This window comes from Ostrinia furnacalis, unplaced genomic scaffold (genome assembly GCF_004193835.3).
Source record: "Ostrinia furnacalis isolate ACB-3 unplaced genomic scaffold, ASM419383v2 OfSCF0620, whole genome shotgun sequence".
Taxonomy (NCBI): domain Eukaryota; kingdom Metazoa; phylum Arthropoda; class Insecta; order Lepidoptera; family Crambidae; genus Ostrinia; species Ostrinia furnacalis.
This window is the reverse complement of record NW_021130859.1, coordinates 168,339-190,993: the sequence shown is the minus strand read 5'-3', so window position 1 is coordinate 190,993 and position 22,655 is coordinate 168,339. Positions and strand designations below refer to the sequence as shown.

Genomic DNA, 22,655 nt, shown 5'->3' with positions numbered 1-22,655 from the left:
AACACTCTCCTTTAAAGGAATAAGTGCCTATTGTACTTGTTATTTATATACAATTGTCTCTACCAACTGGGAATTTATGTCTTTTGCATTAATAGATTCCTAGTAAAGATTTATATGTAAAGCGTGGTCTTTATTATGTAATTTGTTCGTTGGAACTGGTATATTTATGACTTGAAGTCATTAAAAATTGGTGTGGTGGCCCGGAGATTTGAATAATTCAATCTTTTGCTTTACAAGTTATTTTTGCTTAGTACATCCTTACTTACATACTTATAACAGAATTATCTTTTTACCTAAAAGTAGCCTCGAATAAGAAATAATTGAAAACAATAAATAATTATTTCTTAGGTATGTGAAATTTTAAGTAACTTGAAAGAATCGAGTTGCCTAAGGTGGGACTCGACCACGATTTTTTGCTTTTTCTGAGATGCGACTCTTAACGCTAGAAAATTTTAACCATTAGGTATGTTATTCTTATTGATTATATTTCAAAATCGCATTTATCACAACTTACATAAGAGGCCATGTATCATTTGATGTACCGTCATTTGTAGGGCCATTGTAAAACAACATTTTTCGATAAAACAATCTCTACACAGACATAATAGCGGTCTATCAGTTATAAATGATATCAAATTGGATCTTTCTAGAAAATGCACATTAATTAATGTTTAATAGTTTTACGATACGAGTGTTGCGTAACTAGCACGATTCAATTAATCATACTCGCAGGCATTCCTCGTACACATTGCGCCTAATTTGAAATTTCATATATTTTAACGATGTAGTAATAAGTAGCAATGCCGATAGTCGATAAAACCATGCAGAAGAGACTCGCCTTTATTACAGAGGTAATATTTGACGCAAGAAAATATTCAGGTAAAAGAAAATCATTGAAAAAAATATATTAAAAAGTTATAGCTCAAAATAGAAGTTATAGCTTTATTACTACCAACCAATCAACATTGAAATCATTGGGGGAGGCCTATGTTCAGCAGTGGACGTCCTGTGGCTGATATGATGATGATGATGAAATGCTGTTAACAGAGGTTTTCATTGCAGTAAATTATGTATTAATTTACATATTTATTTAATTTTTCCACAGTTACATTGTCCGTGGTGCATATCTTTTCATAAAGCTTACTAAACCTTTGTTTGTCATTTGTCATTCGCTTTGCAATGGAGGGAAGTCGAACCTTAACTTCTAACTCCTCCTATGTTCTTCTGATTAATTTCGTTGCGGATCCAACGACAGTTTAACTTTCCCCCGGGACAAACTTGACCTTCATTGGTTGGGTTTTTATTGGCGGTCAAGCTGTAGATCCTGGCTACACAGGAGTTGCAGTGGTGGGAACGAGAGGTGGGAATAGTCCCGTTTTTCCACAATTACATACAACTATATATTTTCATAAGTTAATCATAGACGTAGACCTATCTAACATTTTTTGCTGCAGTACGGTTCGAGGGAAGCCAACCTTATGTATTTCAACAATGCAAGTGCTCGGCAGTTACAAGTGCTATTGAACCTTAACTAATGTTCTACAATCAACTGGTTTGCAGGCCCAGTATGGAAATGTAAGAGGTACTAACTGATACTTAACGTTTAGCTTGCAGTGAAGTATTTGCATTGGTTATTTTTTATTGTTTAGAATAGATTTCAAACTTATTATATTGAGTATCTGAATTGAGAATTACATATTGAGCTTTCTCATCTTCTACTAAACTAAAGGATGAATTATTTAATATTATAAGTTAAATATAGAAGAACGCTCAAGTTAAAAAAAGTTTTAACTATTTAATTTCCATCTTTCTTCTTCTTATAGATATTAAAATGATTCTAAAGAAAAATGTTAACTGTAAGTAAACTGCAAGTGATATATTTTACTCTTTTCAAGAAAATTACAAAATGAAAAATATTTCCATAGATAATCTTAATTCTTACTTAATATTACAAATGCGAAAGTTTGTATGGATGTCCGGATGTCTGGATGTCAACATGTTTGTTACTCTTTCACGCAAAAACTACTGAACGGATTTTGATGAAACTTTATAGTATTATTGTTTATAACCTAGAATAACATAATATACGTATAGGCTATAATTTATGACGATCTGTGACAAACTAAATTTCACGCGGGTGAAGCCGTGGGCAAAAGCTAGTATGTAATATAGGTATCTTTATCTTTAACTAGCTGACCCGGCGAACTTTGTTCCGCCTTAATGGCAATAAATAAGCAGACTTTTTTTTAATTTCGAACGGGATAAAAAGTATCCTATGTCCTTCTCCTGGCTCTAAACTACCTCCCTGACAATTTTCAGCTAAATCGGTTCAGCCGTTCTTGAGTTATAAGCGAAGTAACTAACACGACTTTCTTTTATATATATAGATTGCTAACTTAGAATTAACTTAATAATAACGTTAAAAATCAAAACATACTCGCCACTTTTTGTACCGTCTGTCATATGTAAAATGACGTCACATTAGAAAAAAATATATTTACGAGGTCGTTGCTTAACTATTCTGACGTATACAGTACAAAAACGTTTATTAATTCTACTGGCTGTTTTAATTGAGCTGTCGTCAACGGTCAAAGTCCGGAATGGGCAGGTTCTGATGTCTATTAGATACTTTATGGTATACAAGTCTATGCTATCTATGCTTTGCCTTTACGTTACAGTGAGCGTCAAATAAATCGCACCTCCCGCGACAGTTACTTTAAAGATTTTCTTCTGACACAATCACCCCACTAATAAAAGTGATTGTCACGGGACCGGGAGGTGCGATTTATTTGACGCCGAGTGTAGTTCCTAAAACCAAAAGTAGTCAATATTTCGGAACACGTCTTTGTTACAATAGGGATGTTTCCTGGGTAAAAAAGCAAATTTGAATTAGTCCATCAGTTAACTTAGGTATTAAAACATACTCGACACGTATTTTTCACATTTTCAAACTAATTAAAATTTTAAGACAAAGCGCGCCAAAGTTTTAAAGAAGAGGCCCGTGACGTCAAGGCGTGCTTAGAAGTGTAGCACTTTGTGACGTCGCGGAACTTCAACGCACCATAACTTCGTAATTGCTTGATTGATTGACAAATAAAAATATACGTGTCGAATATTTTTTGATAATATTGACGGACAAAAATTTTTTTTTAGGAAACTAGCCTATTCGAAAAAGGTCGTGTTGCCAACTTTTTGGTCACTTTGGGTGTCACGAACTTTTGACGCTGACTGTATACTCGTACTAGTTACATTTCCTTCATAATACAGGTTCGGGCTATTCGTACTCGACCTATTCGTTTTATTACTGTTATTACTGGATGTAGAGCCAATAAATATGATGACGTTTATTCACAAACGGCAGCAAATGAACGTAAACACTGAGGCATCTTATACAGTCGTAGTAAGCGTGATATTGCAACTATAACGTAGTTTAATGTGGTACATAATAGGAGTATGATGACGTATATGGTCATCGTCTATGGACACGTTTATTGTGGTTTTGCTAGTGTTAATTAAAACTACGTTTTTTATTGCCAGCATGGTTGTAAATTATACTTACAAACCTTCCATATAAACAAGTGAGTTGCCAGTGAAATAAATGTCTGAAAATATTCTGCAAATGCAATCACTTCAATAACTAGCTTAATTATATTTTTTTTCTAGGAGCTCAAACCAAAAGGGTTGGTTCTACTTCTAAAATACAATGATTTTCCTACAGGACCAATATGTCAATTGTCAAAAGTAAGCTGAGGTAAGAAAAGTAAAGATGAACTACACTGAAATGTCCCACCAACGACATTGGCAGAAGGGCGCCACCGTCTTCGTTCAACTACATGGTTTCCACCGTGGCAAAAGTCTTCGTTCTTCTATAGTTGCATTTGAACAGTAGTATCAATGCTTTTGTTTGGTCACCCAGCAGCCCAGCAATAGGCTAGTTTCCTAAAAAATTTTTTTTAGTCCGTCATGTTTAATATCATAAAATATTGGGCACATATATTTTTATTTGTCAATCTAACAAATAATTACATAGTTATGGTGCGTTGAAGTTCCGCACGACGTCACAAGTTCACAACGTGCGGCACTTTTATGCACGCATTGACGTCACGGGCCTCTTCTTATGAACTTTGGCGCGCTTTATCTCTTTAAATTTTCATTAGTTTGAAAAAGTGAAAAATACGTGTTGAGTATTTTTTGATAAGTTAACTGACGGACTAATTAAAACTCTTGCTTTTTGACCCAGGAAACATCCCTAAGGTCATACCAGACTTATCAAGTCGAAAAGGGATCAACATCGTATCGCTTTTCGCGAGCTGTCATCATTGCTGTCATCGCCTTTCGCTCGCTGTCAACCGCGAGGCAAGGCGTTTACGTTACCACAACGTTACGGTGCGGATAAGTGTGTGTTGCAGAATGGAGTTTCATACAAAGAATACCTATTGACTGCCTCGAGTCGATTGATACCTTTACGCTCGTGTAAAGCAGTGACGCTGCTTGTGCCCATTGATAATTTTCTTCATTAACAAGATAAAAAATAGAATCTTCCACTTCCGTATGAATTTCCCAACTGTTTTAGTAATCTACTGACCTCCCTTAATGGGACTTGTAATTAAATACTAATCAAACGGATACGTGGGTTTCGCCACGTACGAGTATAATGGACTTATCGTTACTTACATAATAGAATATTGATAACATTTTATAACACGAAATACCTCATACTTATATGAAAACTAACAAACTTTTCAGGATATACAAAAAAAATCTGAAACTTATGTAAGTGACTAGTTTTCAACCGACTTCAAAAAAGGAGGAGGTTCTCAATTCGACCCGTATGTTTTTTTTTTCTATGTTTGTTACGCGATAACTCCGCCAATTATGAACCGATTTGAACAAATCTTTTTTCGGCGTATAGTTAATACCTCAAGGGTGGNTTTAGTGTCATAATTTTGTAGCGGTTCATACAACACATATTCCCATCAAATTTCATCACTGTAGTACTTATAGTTTCCGAGTAAATCGGCTGTGACAGACGGACAGACGGACAGACGGACAGACGGACAGACGGACAGACGGACAGACGGACAGACGGACAGACGGACATGACGAAACTATAAGGGTTCCGTTTTTGGCATTTTGGCTACGGAACCCTAAAAAGTAGTTGCATTTGAGCAGTAGTATCAATGCTTTGTTTGGTCACCCAGCAATTAATCAACCTGTATAATATTATTTTCAGAACGTAGATTTAATGTCATAGCAGACTTATCAACTCGGAAAGGGATCAACACCGTATCGCCTTTCGCGAGCTGTCATCGTCTTTCGCGCGCTGTCAACCGCTAGTTGAGGCGTTTACGTTACGGTGCGGAAAAGTGTGCATTGCAGTATGGAGTTTCATACAAAGAATACTGACCGCCTTGAGTACCGTCACTGCTTTACACGGGCGTAACGTGTAAAGCAGTGACGCTGCTTGTGTCCATTGATAATTTTCTTCATTAACAAGATAAAAAATAGATTCTTCCACTTCCGTATGAATTTCCCAACTGTTTTAGTAATCTACTGACCTCCCTTAATGGGACTTGTAATTAAATACTAATCAAACGGATACGTGGGTTTCGCCACGTACGAGTATAATGGACTTATCGTTACTTACATAATAGAATATTGATAACATTTTAGAGGAGTCTGATTCACAGCACGAAATACCTCCTAACTACTACTCCTGAAAAGTTTGTTAGTTTTCAGGAGTAGTAGTTAGGATATAAAAAAACTTTTCTGAAACTTGTGTAAGTGCCTAGTTTTTCCATTACCTTTTTCAGTCAAAATATGCTTTCTGTTAAGCTCAGAACAGACGGTGAAACGCAACTGCAACGAAACTGCAACTTTCTGATGATTCTGATGAATGAAACTGAAAGTTTCAAACTGGTCGCGTCATGTGTGGTCTCTCAACAGACGCTATGGCAGAAACTTAGATGAAACTCAAAAGTAACTAGCAGTTGCAGTTTCGTTGCAGTTGCGTTTCACTGTCTGTTCTGGGCCATAGAGATAATCAATCATCTACGTATATCATCATCATTATCATTTCAGCCACAGGATGATCATAGCCCTCCCCCGATGATTTCCCGATTAACCGGTTGGTAGCGGCCTGCATCCAGCGCCTTCCTGCTACCATTATGAGGTCGTGTGTCCACCTACCCATAAGGTAGGCCTACGCTGCGTCTTAATCATTTCTTCATACTATAGTAATTGAAAACTTCTTTCACTCAAACTTATTATTGCATTCAATTTTTAAACAGCTAAAATAAAAAAAATAGGCATCAGTTACTGCTGTTAAACTCGAGACTTATTCCTACGACCTATACCCACTATCATGTTTATTCATATATTCAGTTCCTCATAAGTACGCTAAGTATTGTGACGTCAGAGGCGCCAAGAACAATCGCACATTAGCGCTGCGCATGCGTCAGTGGATGTAAGGTGTCACCTTACGTACAGACCTGAGTTGGTGATAGCCATAGGTGAGACTACGTCATCACAAGCAAGATGGAGATAATTAACCATTTTCAACCGACTTCAAAAAAAGGAGGAGGTTCTCAATTCGACCCGTATGTGTTTTTTTTCTAAGTTTGTTACGCGATAACTCCGCCAATTATGAACCGATTTGAACAAATCTTTTTTCGGCGTATAGGTAATACCTCAAGGGTGGTCCCATTTAAATATAATAAAAAAAAACTACCCCCAAGGGTGGAAAATTGGGGATGAACTTTTTTATACGCAATATCTCCGCCGATTATGAACCAATTTGAACGATTATTTTTTTGTTGAATAGGTATTATTTGTGTTCACGCATTTGAAGTTGGTTTTTTTTAAAGTTATTCGAGCCACAATCAAAGAGCACATAAGAGACATATCATCTTATCAAATTAAGATGGCTAGCGTAGAGAAGAATTAGTGGTAGGTGACACTACGTCATCACCATTCTTAAGCCACCTTTAGACAGCACAATTGATAGAGTCACAGATATAATACTAGGATAAAGTTGTAAGTCGTGGCACAATTTAATGATTATATTTCAATAATTAATCTTAGTTGAGGTAGAGATGGTTTTAATGGAGAAACTGGAAAGTTACTCCCATTGTTCGTCGTGGCGTGATGTTAGCTTATAGCTTATAGCCACGAAGACCGTTCAGTTTACCCATGTCTATCAATCTAATAAATTAGCAAGCCGGTCTAACATCAACCTACTAAAAATATCTCGTGTACAGTAAACTTTTTTTAATGCACAACGAGGAATACCTTGGCCAGAATCTCAACTGATGGAATACGATGATCAGACCGAGGGTGGAAGCGAGCTTCACCCGGAATCCTAACAACAGAGGAACTGGCTATCATACCTCCAGCTCCAGAATACAACAATATTGCGATTAGGTAAGATGGTGGTAGCTAGCCAGGCGGACTTACCACCAAACAAATGAAACAAACTTTTGGCCCCACTGGCAATCGAACTAGGGTCTGAAGTCTGAAGTAGGTGGTCTTACCACTAAATCATAGATACGATTATCTTAAGCTAAAAACAAAGAGTGTCCTTACCGTACTGTCTTGTTTTTCGAAGGGTGTCGAGAACTGGATCTGGCTCATTTTGGACTCCTTCTCGTCGCCCATCGGCGACGGAGGCGAGGTCTCTCTGTAACAAAAAAGAAAATACATTAAAAATAATCTAACCAGTCAACACATACACATCCAGCGAACAGTACACAGTACTAGCTGTGCCCGTGACCCAAAATTTCACGCGAAAATGTTCCGAATCCGAATTTTTTTCCCGTTTTCCCAACATTTTTCATTGATACTCAGCTCCTATTGGTCGTGGCGTGATGTTATACACATAGCCTATTATAACCAAGAAGACCGTTCATATTACCCATGTGTCCTAGACGACCCNAAAGGGTGGTTTCATGCGAATTTGAAGAAAATATTTCTACCCCTAAGGGTGGAAAATTGGGGATGAACTTTTTTATACGCAATATTTTTAATTTTTAGTTTTTTTGTGTTCACGCATTTGAAGTCGGTTTTATTTTTTTAAAAAAGGTAATTATATTGTTATTCCGTAGTATTTTTCAGTCAAAATATGCTTTCTGATAGAGGTAATCAATCATCTACGTATCGTTCGTTTCAGCCACTGTCGTCAATGACGTCCACTGCTGGACAAAGGCCTCCCCCAAGGTTTTCCATAATGACGGTCCTGCGCTGCCCGCATCCAGGCTCTTCCCGCGACCTTTTTTACCAGATCGTCGGTCCACCTAGTAGGAGGCCTGCCCACGCTACGTCCTCCAGCCCTTGGTCGCCATCTACGTATATCATCATCATTATCATTTCAGCCACAGGATGTCTACTGCTGATCTTAGGCATTTCCCAATGATTTCCAGATGGGCCGGTTGGCAGCGGCCTGCATCCAGCGCCTTCCTACTACATTTGTGAGGTCGGTCCATCATGTGGATGAACGTCCTATTCTGCGTTCTGATAACTTTATAGTCATTTAAAACATCACAACCATCTTATTATTGCATTCAATTTTGAAGCAGCTACCTACCATTAATAAATAATTACCTTTTTAAAAAAATAAAACCGACTTCAAATGCGTGAACACAAAAAAAAATTAAAAATTAAAAATATTGCGTATAAAAAAGTTCATCCCCAATTTTCCACCTTTAGGGGTGAAATATTTTCTTCAAATTCGCATGAAACCACCCTTTTGATAATACCTATTCAACAAAAAAATAATCGTTCAAATTGATTTATAATCGGCGGATGGGACCACCCTTGAGGTATTACCTATACGCCGAAAAAAGATTTGTTCAAATCAGTTCATAATTGGCGGAGTTATCGCGTAACAAACATAGAAAAAAAAACATACGAGTCGAATTGAGAACCTCCTCCTTTTTTGAAGTCGGTTGAAAATAGGCATCAGTTACTGTTAAAATCGAGACTTATTCCTACGACCTATACCCACTATCATGTTTATTCATATATTCAGTTCCTCATAAGTACGCTAACTATTGTGACGTCAGAGGCGCCAAGAACAATCGCACATTAGCGCTGCGCATGCGTCAGTGGATGTAAGGTGTCGCCTTACGTAGAGACCTGAGTTGGTGATAGCCATGGGTGACTCTACGTCATCACGAGCAAGATGGAGATAATTAACCATTTTTTTTAGTGTCTCGGGTGTGGCATTTCTTAATACATTAGTTTTTAGTTAATTTAGTTTTTGATTCTGTTTAGTTTTGTGTTAATATTGTTTTCTTTTTTTTTTCTCTCTCTCTTTTTTGTGATCACCGTCCATAACGCCCCCTGTTGCGCGCCTTCTTGACTGGTAGCCTCAATATGGTCCCGGTCAAGAGGGTGCGCAATCCGCAATCTTCATCGTGTCGGTTCCCGCTGAAAACCAGCTTCTCGACATGGCGCTTGTTATGTCGCGAATATAGCTGAGCGGACGCCTCTTCAGCATAGCTTGTAGTTTAATGTTATATGTACTGTATTTTTATTTTATTTTTCTATGCTGAATAAAGTATTCTTATTCTTATTCTTATTCTTATTCTTATTTTTCGAGCCACAATCAAAGAGCACAGACATATCAGCTTATCAAATGAAGGTGGCTAGCGTAGATAAGAGTTAGTGGTAGGTGACACTACGTCATCACCATTCCTAAGCCACCTTAAGACAGCACAATTCATTGAGTCACAGATATAATACTAGGGTAAAGTTGTAAGTCGTGGCACAATTTAATGATAATATTTCAATAATAATAATCTTAGTTGATTTAGAGACGGTTTTAATCGAGAAACTCAAAAGTTACTCCCATTGTACTGTAAACTTTTTTTTTAATGCACAACGAGGAATATCTTGGCCAGAATCTCAACTGATGGAATGCGAGCTTCACCCGGAATCCTATCCTATCCTTGCGATTAGGTAAGATGGTGGTAGCTAGCCAGGCGGACTTACCACCAAACAAATGAAACATAAACTTTTGGCCCCACTGGGAGTCGATCCGGGACCTCTGGTTCTGAAATAGGTGGTCTTACCACTAAATCATAGAGGCGTTTATCTTAAACCAAACACAAAGGACGTCCTTACCGTACTGTCTTGTTTTTCGAAGGGTGTCGAGAACTGGATCTGGCTCATTTTGGACTCCTTCTCGTCGCCCATCGGCGACGGAGGCGAGGTCTCTCTGTAACAAAAAAGAAAATACATTAAAAATAATGTTATCAGTCAACACATACACATCCAGCGAACAGTACACAGTACTAGCTGTGCCCGCGACCCAAAATCTCGCGCGAAAATGTACCGAATCCGAATTTTTTTCCCGTTTTTCCAACATTTTTCATTGATACTCAGCTCCTATTGGTCGTGGCGTGATGTTATACACATAGCCTATTACGAGTATAACCAAAAAGACCGTTCATATTACCCATGTGTATCAATCTAATAAATTAGCAAGCCGGTCTAACATCTACCTGCTAAAAATATCTCGTGTCACGTGTTTGTTACTGAACTCTTCCGAAACATCTTGACTGATTTTTTTAAGTTTTATGTGTTTGGTAGGTCGTAGGCAATGTTACACCCTAGGTGATAAGGGTGTCCCTCTAGATTAATTAGCTCAGACAGGATCAGCTACCTAGTAATATCTATACTAATATTATAAATGCGAAAGTAACTCTGTCTGTCTGTCTCGCTTTCACGCTTAAACCACTGAACCGATTTTGGTGAAATTTGGTATAGAGATAGTTTGAGTTTCGGGAAATGACATAGGATAGTTTTTATCCCGGTTATTGAAAGAGGGACGCGCGCGATAATGTTTTTCTGTGACAGACAAAACGATTTCAAGCGGGCGAAGCCGCGGGCGGAAAGCTAGTTACCTATAACTATTTTATAAAGCGTCTGAAGAGAGAAGCATAGCCTCAGTATAGTGTTTCATCATATAGCCGACATATATTTAGTCATATTTTGAACCTAACTGCTTCGACTCAAGATCCATCACTGTTCAATAACCAGTGTCACCCGGATGACCATAATGTAACACATTCTTCCGCGTAGCGCTTCCTCTAGTTACCATACGGCCATACGGCATGTCAGACTATTGATTTTTGTTGGAAAACCAACCTTATTGGCACTACATACGGCATCAGTGTTAAGCTAGATATGCCTCTGTACTTGTCATTAGTGGTTACATACGAATGGGTCTCTGATCGATAGGATGTAAACGTAACAGTTTATCTAATAATTGATTCTCTTCGCAGGTTGCCTGGAGAAGATCGCTAACAGCACTAAGGCCGGCTATAGTTCCAAAATACTGAACTGTCCTATCCATGACAGTGACAGTGGGGCGCCACCGTCAATACCGGATCACTGGTTCCGATTTTTGCCATGTTGGAAACCATATAGTTGAACGATGGTAGCGCCCCTCTGTCATTGAGTTTGGTGGGACAGTTCAGCGTGGGTCATCTATACACGCATTTTGAAATATGAGTAGGTACAGTCAGAGCCAAATTGTTCGTGACACCCAAATTAGCCAAAAAGTTCGCAATAAATCTTTGTTCCAATTCATTTGAATAAGATTGTGTAGTTAACTTTTTGGCTATTAGTTATTCGGTACAGATTATTAAGAAAAAAATACGAGTTTTCTTAATAATCTGTACCGAATAACTTAATATTCTTTTTATTTTCACCCTAATTTTGCTTTGACTTGAAGATTTTAAATTACTTACTGTATTGTCTATTTAATGTAAAAAATAAATCACAAGCATTTTAAATTGGCGCCTATCAAAACAAGTTAGTTAGATATATACCTAGTTCAAAAAATATTTACTACTTACTAGTCTGCTGATGGCACATCAAGCTTTAGCACTGTGCATCTTAAGTAGCTCGAATAAGTGCGACTTTGCAACAAAAAAATATAATCTGAAGTGCTTTAGTTTGTAATGTTTGTGTAACATAGTACATAACTTTTGTGTACATAATCCTATCCTACTTTATTAATACCTATTATAAATGCGAAAGTTTGGATGTCTGGATGTTTGTTACTCTTTCACGTAAAAACTACTGAACGGATTTTGTTGAAACCTTACAGTATTATTGTTTGTAACCTAGATTAACATATAGGCTATAATTTATGCTGATCTGTGACACTAAATTTCACGAGGGTGATATTATACACCTGTTTCAAATATTCAATTTTTATTATTTACAACTCAATCGCAACCAACCTACTTAACCGGTATTCATAGAACAATTTATAATCGGTCCGAATCGAATCGTCGAATCGATTGCTAATTAATGATGAAATATCAGACGTAATGAGTCTAGTCGTGCTGTCTCGCCGCACTGGCCAAGGTCAGAAAGAGACGGCTGTATTCAGTCGGTTCCTCCACTCGAGTGGTTTCGTCACGCGACCATGGGCGATATGTCAAAACGATGCGCCAGCGGAATTATGCATGCCTATGCTTTTGCTTTTGCTGAATTAAAAATAAGACGATAGGCTAAGGAATTCGCAACGTACAGATTTCTGCGATCAGCTGTGCATTGTTTATTGATGGTTTTCCTGCTTCTGTTAATTTTAATATGAGTGTGAATTGATTGGTATGCGTCATAAGTATAATTTAACCCACAAGTAGATGAATCACTTTCTAAGAAATTATAACCAAGTATCACACCGTTTACTTAACCCCTGAATAAGTAGAGCTTGTGCTGTTGCGACTAAATATAAACTATACTAAAATAGCGAAAAATATATTTGCTCCAAGCGAGATTGAATGTGCAAGTTTGCCGTTGTAGTCCATGAAGTCAGGTGGCCGTTAAGTAGACCTGCTATGAGAACTTAAACGAAACTGTGACGAAAAATACATAATTTTCATCTTTTATTTGATGGAATGGATACCCTTTATCATTTACATAATACGAGAATAGTCGAAGGCACATCAGACGTCCGATTTATGTCGCAAAATAGCACCTAACAAAATCACATACGGCCTTATTAATAAAAGTTACACCCTAGTTGAACCCTGGCTTAAATTGTCATTTAGTATGGAAATGTCATTTTAATCCAAGGTTCATTCTAGGTGTAACTTTTTATTAATAGGGGGGTTAAACCAAACTATTATTGTCTTAAACCAGGCTATAACAGGACTTTCGTGACGGAACATTGCTCCCATCTGTTTACGTTAAAACTTGGGGTTTTCCCCAGCAAGCGATACTGGTTTACTTTAGCGTCATCAAACTCGTTTAAAGGGTCGGATCCGTCCACAGTAGGGACTTTCCCAGATGTCAGCAAGATTATGCACAACCTATATCAAAGATATGTCTTTAATTTTAATTATGTTGTTTTTACGGTTTTATGACGTCAAATTTAGAAAGGATAAATCTATTTTATGACGGAAGCGGAAGTAAAAAAAATGTAATAGATATTACAAATTAGGACAGTACCATCATCGTCATTATAAGGTAATTTAGTCTCTACCTATTGCAAGAGAACGAGCCGTTCTAATTTTCTAGAGGCAAATAGAGAATATGGCACACACTCCCCATGCTGGCCAGATGGGCTGAAGAGGCCTGATTTTAGCATATATCTCCCTAAGTCGCTCCTAACGACATCCACAGGAAGAGTGATGGTGCTTCTATTCTACTCTTAGTTAAGACAGTAACAGTTAAAAATCACTAATAGGTATTCGTAATAATATACAGTTTTATGTGACTCGGTGACTTCACACATTCGCAGTTTAGACTCTAATTACTGCAGCCGGAAACCACATTTAAAGATCATCTGTGTTTCTGACTGTGTATTACATGACATATCACTTACGATGGGATTTTCCGTTTTAATGCAGTTTTCAGATCATGTTATTGTCATTTAATTGTATTATTCAAAATCTTAGCTAAGTCATCGCTACACTTCTTCTACTTGTCGTGTCGACAACAAACCTACACAGCGTCAGCCCAAAACTTCGCCACTAGAGTGGCGTTGTCAGTAGCCTTCATTAAATCTTCCAACGTGCAGTTATTTAATTTTGGGCACGCATGGAACGACATCATGTGTTTCGTCAACTGGGGAACAAAACCACACTTGCACTCGAAGTCGTTACGGTTATCGCTGTACTAATATTGTAGAGGTGAAAATATTGATTTTACGAAGTGATTCCTATTCGACAACATTTCTTTATAAGTCACACGATAAATTCTCTAGGAGATGGCGGAAAAGTAGTAAGTTGAGAATTCTCAAGACGTTAGAATTTTTTACAAAAAATACAGAATCGTGATTTTATTTCACAATCCCTTTAAAACTTAACAAGGGTAATCCCTTTGTCATATGTACCATCTACCATATTCTTATGTGAGGCCTTGAGCTTACCTGTGCGATGTGCCCTTAGTGCGATGTGCCCTCTACCTTGGCGTCAAAAACAGTGGAGTTTAGCAGTCGTTTGAATATGTAATCTTGTGGTAAGGTCATGGCCGAGCCAAGTAAGCATACACCAAGTACTTGCTTGGCACTTCTGTTGAGCTGGTTTGTCATAAAATTAAAGGTTCTGTCACTTAATCACATTGTTACGAAACGTGCGTGGAACGTGTATACAGCAGGTACTTGTTTGGTACTTCTGTTGCGCTGGCTTGTCACAAAACTAAAGGTTCTTTCACATTTCTATGAAACATGGAACGTCGCGAAAATTGTTTTGTACGTTGTTTTTCTTTCTCATAAAAGTGTAAATTTTGGGTACCTACGTATCACATGCCCCTCGTACATAGCATAATGTAAAGTGAGGTGAAATGAAAGTGAAATTGACCAAAAGTAGAAATAAAGAACATACATTACTTATAGTGTTGTTCGGTTGGGCTTAGACACCCCGCAAACCACCGACTTTTAGTCGGCTGATAGTTCGGTCGAGCAAAATAATCAGTATGAACATGTATGGAAGTGCGCACATTACACCGATTTGGTATCGGCCGATTCCTTATACAAACAAATTGGAAGTCCACCAAACTATTTTATTTTATTTTATCTATCGGCCAACTAAAACCAAACGCTTGTCTACGTGTGAGGAATTTTACTTATTTTATTTCATTCTCAGTGAAGCAAATAGGTTTAGTAAAATAGATAGCAATAAGCAATGTTTATCACAAAAATGTTGCATCTAGTTTATTGATTAATTTAGCATTTACAATACGTTTTATCAGTATGAACATTGGTGTGTAAAATCTTTGGAGGCGCTTGTAGCCTGGTAAGATTAACTTTTAGCGAATATTAAAGTTGTAGCAATGTAGATACATTATCTTTGTTATTCACTTGTTATGTATTTATGTCAATAAAGAAATTTTAAAACTAAAAAATTTAGCAAGGTAGTAAATTTTTCTTTCATATTTGATTTCCGACTGCCTATTCTTCACTCTGAGACTACGGTGGCGTTGTTTATCGTCAATATTATACAACCCAGCGTACATGACGTACATTACAGCAACCTTAGCAGCGTTACCAAGGCTCAGGTGACAAGTTCAAAGTCGACATCGTCATCGTTATTCATTATGAAAATCAAGTGAATATTTTTAGAAAAGTATATTTTTTAAACATATGAGCAGGATAAAATTCGTCATCGTATAACAAAGATTGAACCCTCATGAAGGCAAAATTGAATAATACTATGAACCATAAGTACAAGTTAGGTTTTACTAAACTATGACGCCTGATTTTCGAAAAAAATATTTGAATTTTAATTATTATGGAGTTGCAAAATTGAACTAGCTGAAACTAAAACGAAGTAACGTTTTTCAAAACCGAATTTAACCTAGAAATAACTTCTTTCAAATACTTCCGAATAAGTTTCCCAATTTCACAAAATATTCGTATTCATAGTCATTCTCTGACAACCGCAAAATGTTTTCACAAACTATACTCATAATAACTTTGACAAACGTCAAAAATCTGTCAAATTACATACAAAAAACAAAAGTTGTGGTTATAGTTGATGTTAAAGTAAGATGGTGCAACTCGACCTAAGTATTTAATTGCAGAGTACTCAAACCGTAGTGTGAGAATACTACACTAAAACAAACAACAATCGAACCTACAATCAAAACAATGCAACAATGCGAGTGCTGACTGGGCAGACGTGCTGCGCATGAGTCAGTAACTGGCTGTTCGCCAGCTGACGGCACGTCGGGGTATGTGCTGAATGCTGACCGAGCATGTGTGACCTTGGGGTAAAAGTGTTTGGTTGAAGATTCCCGCGATGGTTTTTTTTTTTAATTTTGCAAAGGATGTGGTTACCACCACCATGATCTAAGGCCTGGTTTCCACCAAGGTAAAGCAGATAAATGTTTTGAACAACCTANACAACCAATCAGATGTCATTCAGATTTAAGGACATTGACAGAATGAGATCTGATTCGTTATTCAAAACATTTCTCCAGTTAAACCGGGCGGTGGAAAACGGGCTTAACAGGTAAGATGGTCGAATACTGTGTGCTTACCATGAGTTTACATTAGGTGTGCTCGCTAGCGACTGTATAAAAAAGATAGGAAATGTATGACAGATTGTAGAGCGCCCTATAGGTTACTTTCAAGAACTGAAATCTTCACAGATTTTTTGACACACTTGCTAGCAATAACGTTTAATAAAAACTCGTGGTAAGTAAGGGCCTTGTTATATTCCAGAAGCCCAGTGGTAAAGTGGAGTCGCGTCGTCAGCTTATAAATACGGTTCGATTCCTAGTCTAAATTGGTCTGTGTCTGGATGTAGTCACTGAGTCAAGGATATAGACTCTTGTAGTACTTCTCAGTACATCCTTCTCCATTTCCCACTTCATTAGAAAAGATAAAGATATTTTCTTAGACTGAGATTATACATTTGGTTGCTTAGAGGAGTTCCAACTATAACTTAAGTTGTTTTCCTAATTATCTAACGTTAATTAACTAACGCACTAAAGTTAATATTTCAATAGCTGTTAACCTGTTAATAACCTGTTAAATGACGGACCTTTGCGCAGTCATAAGTTGCAATGACGTCAAATGTACGCCAAACAACAAATCGTGGCGAGACAAGCCACTTACAATCATCAGCACATCATACTAAACATTTTTATTGAAAAGTAGTACTTAATACCACTATGTAAGATGCTATCGTCTGTACATTTATATTTGAGTACCTAAGACAAATAATACAGCGAGGAAAACAAACCCGAGGTTAATGCGTTAGTTCATAAGAAAAACAAAGAAGGAAGACAAGTTATAACGCCAGTTCACAAACGATGCTTGCTTAAGTGAAGCAGCAAATCGAACGCACTGCGTTGAATACAGTTCTGTGATTGGTTCGTATGTCACCCTGTGCGATGAGAAAAATTTCAAAAGTTTCCCGGAAAATCTGAACGCACGTCATCCCATTTCTGTGGGGTGTCAAGATTTATATGAGGAAAGTAAATAAACCTATAATTTTTGTTCAATACTCTAGACTTTATAGAACTTCCATAGGATTATGGGATAGAACTCTATAACTCTTATTATTTACTTGGAAATAGATACAAAGCAAATACATTCACTTACGTTTTTAATCCCGAACGGGCCAAACAATCCAGCCAGATTAATAAAAAATCCGTGTACTTTTCAACTTTAAATTACTCCAAACACTACACTACTCCCTCAGATTTCCACGGAGGAGCACTTTTCACTGACATCTACACTTGGTGGGTGTAACTGACATAATGGATCCATAATTCATACGAAACGCCAGAGAAGTTGCGAGTGTTTCAATAGTTTTTGCTCAAAGCAAGTGTCCTTGCCACTTGTTGTTTAAGACCTATCTGACCCTACACGTGGGTGGTGTAAAAAGCATTTCAACAATTATGCCGGGGCACTTATACCTTTAGTTACTATTACTGTAAATACTGCTTAGACTAATGTCTGCTTAGAGAAGCATTTAACAATAATGACTATTGATTAAAGTTGAACAATAGAGGCGTAGTGTGAGAAGGATCGAGGATGCATGAGAATATTTATTGATTGTACGTCTCTATGCTGGTTGTTAGCTGGACTATTATCACAGAGGCTGAGTTCGAATCTCAGATGGGACTCACTATTGGAAAATTAATGCGCGTTAACGTGATGCGATAAGAACTTTACTTAGGGTGGCAAACTCTTTGGAAATGTGTTGGACATTAGAGTCAAGGGTTAGTAGTAGTTTCGTACGATTTTCCTTCGCACGAATGTGCAAAACGTCCCCTTTCAATAATATTGTTTTTAGTAGGCGTTTCGCCCGGATGTATCAAAAGTATTAAAATTGCGTGCGAATCGACCCCTTTGAGAACTAGTAATCGCATACTACTAGTTCAAAAAAGAGGTTCAATAAACTACTACTAACCCGAGTCAAAGGCTGTATGCCAGAGCTTTTAGTTAGTGAATATAAAGGGATCATCATCAAGATCGTAAAGGAACAGCACTTATCTGTCAAACAAGAAGTTTATAAGGGTTCTTTTCAGCTATCGCCATATATTTATCTCAAAACACTGTTAGCTGGTAGGCCAAAAAAATTATGAGATATGTAAAAGCTCCTTAAGAGCATAGGCATAGACGATTTGTAATAACTAATTAAATTAGTGTAAACAAATAAAGATATTAAAATTTCTTAGCGAATACAATCGCTTCTCAAACAACTTATTTAAAATTTATTTAAAAAAATAAAGATAAGTATGTTTCATTTTGATTTTCTTTTTAATTTTGGCATGTGGCACTTTCAGACTACCTGCCTTACTTAAATTGGAAAGTCTGAAAAAAGTATATAAAGACTAACTTTAATCAAAATTTTTTACCCATCGTCAATTCTTCACATAATACCTACCAAGTACATTTCCATTGTATTTTAATGGCATAAACCCTACCTCTCGGGTCAGTTGCCACGTGAATCATACAACGTGACGTTTGCCTACACTTCTTGCGCGAAAAGTTAATAATAGATTGTATAATTATATCGTAGAGTTCAAAGGAAAGATTTCTAATAACCATAAATACATATTTATAGTAGTAGTAGTGACTGAGTTTCTTGCGCTGCTTCTTCTCAGCACTGGCCCATTTATTGTCCCGAAGCAGTGGTAGGGTTAATACTGGGACGTGTAAAAGTGCTTTTTAAAAGCCTATTTGTAAAAATAAATGAGTTTGAGAGTTTTGTGAGTTTTTTTTTATTGGCTTTCTGCTCAGCGAGAGAAGTATAGGCCAATTCTCCATATGCTGAATAAATTAGAGAATCGTGTTCCTGCAGTGGAAACTTAATTGACCTAATGATAACATATCATACTAATTTATTTATTAATCTTCTAGCTTTCCGCCCGCGACTTCGCCCGCGTGGAATTTTGTCTGTCACAGAAAAACTTTATCGCGCGCATCCCTGTTTCAAAAACCGGGTTAAAAACTATCCTATGTCCTTTCCCGGGACTCAAACTATTACTATGCAAATTTCATCAAAATCGGTTTAGTGGTTTAGGCGTGAAAGCAAGACAGACAGACAGAGTTACTTTCGCATTTATAATATTAGTATAGATGAAGTACTCCCTAACAGCAACACATTTATTTTTTGACAATTAGGTCTTGAAAATCTCTTAATCTGAGAACGGCTGCCTCAGGTGGAAAAATCACCCATGACCTTTCGCCGTCGAGCGACTTCTCTGCCGTTTAAGGGCAATACTACTGTGCGATGTTGATCACCCGGCAAGCTAAAGGTCTTGGGTGCAATTCCCACCTGGAGCAGTCGATTTAATCAAGCTTAAAAAACTAGTTTGTGAAAAGTAAAATTACCAATTTTTATTTGTGAGACGTATATTTCCTTAATACTAATTATTAACTTGAACGAGTGCTATCACAAAAACCTCAGTAACGTATTGCTTGTGGTTGTGGTAATCACCAGCCTTACTTTGTATATCTTAATGTTTAGTTGGCACCTAATTGAACAGTGACTAGCTCTAATACTAGCATTAGGTATGTTGTTAGGTAGTTTGAATACAAAGTCACAATCAATTATTTATAGGGCAAATGCCACATTCTCAAACATAGTTGACTTCAATAGAAGTCCAATAAACATGAACTTGAAAGTGGCTCACATTTTAACTACAGGCCAATTATTTGATTAGAAACTAATAGTCAAAAACTGCCATTGTAATGGTGCTTTTAGCTGTAAAGTACGCTTTAAAAAACGCTGAAATTTGGTACAGAAATTCGTCCATTGGTGTCAATGTATGATTAGTGTCATTGATCGTGATAACTACGGATCAAATGGCCTCAAGTACAATATTTTAGGCATAAGTGGTAGTTCATAATCCTAATAGAACAATCCAACAATAACTACATCGTTCACATTACAGCACTGACATTTAAGCGCCCCTTTCACTGCTTGCGCAAACACAACTGTGCCGCGAGACAGGGAACCGATCGTCGAGGCGCTGTGGGAAATAGCGAAAAACTGTGGATTCTGCTGCACCACAGTATAGGGGTATACAGAAGATACGCTACATCAAGCAGCAGAAGCAGAATGTTTTTTTTTGTGTTTAAAGGATTCGCTACACTGGAATTCTCTGGATGCGGTCTGCGGGCCAAAGTAATCATACATGATGAAGTCTGAATTCACTTTGACCTGACTGCAGACCGAATTCATTAGGTATGACAAATCTTTTACAGTCACTAGTTAGATTTTTCATTATCATTATCATTATTATTAGCATCAGGTCATGGTCATGGTTATGGTCATGTAGGAGCACGATCTTCTCTAATTTACCAGAGGCATTTGGATTTCAATCCAGTTATTCCCTATCCTAAAATGATTCCCTCCCCCGCATCAGATCGGGAGGCAATCTTCTACATGCCACCATATCCCAATGGTTTCTCTACTTCTCAACACCAGCCAATATTTTGTCCCGAAGTGGTGGTAGGGCAAGCTATATTTGGGAAGTAAATAAGTTCCCTGAAAAGGGCCTAAGATTTTGATTTTGAAACCTACTGACTTCTTGATCTATTATGGTAGTATTGTAGAGAATAGCTGCTTATTAGTATCGAACAAGTAATGAAGAGGCGCAAGAAAAAAGTAAGCTCTTCGAACACAGTGCCTATGTTAGTGTTAGATACGTAATGCATTTACTTGGAAAAACGAGAGCGTCACGGCATGGGAGCATGGATTATTTTTATTTAAATAACAGCCTATTGATTTGATTTTTTAATGGAAATCTCTACCTTTTTGATTTGACAGTATTGCAAAAAAATTGGTATTATTTGGTAATTTTAACACTTTTAAATTACTGTGAAGAGGAACTTAACGGAACAAGGAAACTAACTAAATAACATAGTAGCTAAGTAAAAAAAAACTTACATAGTTATTACGTACGTTTTAAGCACATCTTAATTGCATGAAGTTCAATTAAAAACCAGCTCTATCCATAGTTAATACAGGTCAATATAAAATAACCGCCTTCATTCAGCTTGTACATGCATTGTAATGGTGTTATGAGAGATACGCTATTGACATAGTTTGTATAAAGAATAGACGTGTGTAATAAGGAAGAGTATTATGCAAAGGAGATAAAATTTAAGAGCTACTAGCAATTAATGTCTATTCTTAGTAAAGACACACGATGCGGTGGGAAGTGGACTTTCATTCATAATACTTTCTGTAATAGTTGAGATACTCGTATAGTCTTCAGTGTATCACTGGCCATAAAAAGTACACAAAATAGTCTCAAAACATTTTACAGGACCCAATAAAATTATCAAATAACTGGAAAAAATGGGTTGTTAGTTTATTTGAAATCAATAAATAGTCCATTAAGTTGGCAAACAAGCGCACTGCTGCATGCTGTACGAGACTATGGGGAAGTCGCGTAGAAAAGTGGATGAATCGTAGATGACACCAGAATAGGTTAGTAGACTGTTTACGGTCCCTATTTTTGACTACTTGACTAACTAGACAAGAATACGGGCTAAGTATCTAAACTAACCGACATATTTACAATAAATTATGTGGGTAAAATATTCAAAATCGCACTCTTTTTGACAGCATAGTCAGTTACAGTCGAAATTTTTGTTGCAAAATCGTTCTTTTTGCAACTACATAAGAACTGACTATGTATCCCTTTACACACGAGAATAAAAAAGTGTCAATATTTTAATAAAACTTTACTTAGGGGTTATTTTAGAGTTTAAATAAGATTAGAAAAATACTTTAAAAAATTTTGAATTTTCAGTTTTCCTGAAAGTATGCCCTCACGATTAGAGGTGGGCGCCACGCCGGCGCGCCGCCGCCGCCGCGAATTTTTTCACGCCGCCGCCGCCGACGACCAGCTGTCGGCGCGCCGATACTGATATTGTACCAACTAGGTATTTGCAATTTATTTCACTCCTACAGTTACTGTCATTCTAGATTCGTGTTTCCAACGCAGAAGAACTAACTATAATATTTATTCTTTAATGCCATATAAATTGGTACACATGGCGAACTTAGTGCCGTTGATATACTAATAAATTGATTGAATAACTTCATACTAACTATATTAACAGTTAATTCAGTACATTATTCAAGTTGCTGCTGGGTCTAGTAAATCCGCTGCCTCTTGCTGTCAAGAAAAAAATCGCCGCCTTCGTCTGGCAGACAACCTAC

At 37.2% G+C, this 22,655-nt stretch overlaps 1 protein-coding gene across 5 annotated transcripts in view; it reads right to left on the bottom strand.

Moving 5' to 3' along the window:
• The window catches only part of snu (ABC-type transporter snustorr), a 152,262-nt gene that overhangs the window by 47,328 nt on the left and 82,279 nt on the right, over positions 1–22,655 (bottom strand). For 4 of the 5 annotated variants that reach the window (XM_028323186.1, XM_028323185.1, XM_028323187.1 and 1 more), the window contains one exon: positions 10,123–10,216. In XM_028323186.1, the coding sequence (XP_028178987.1) occupies positions 10,123–10,216 (94 nt within the window). Of the gene's footprint in view, positions 1–10,122; positions 10,217–17,569; positions 17,593–22,655 lie in introns of those variants that run through there. The other variant, XM_028323189.1, reaches the window with a different exon arrangement.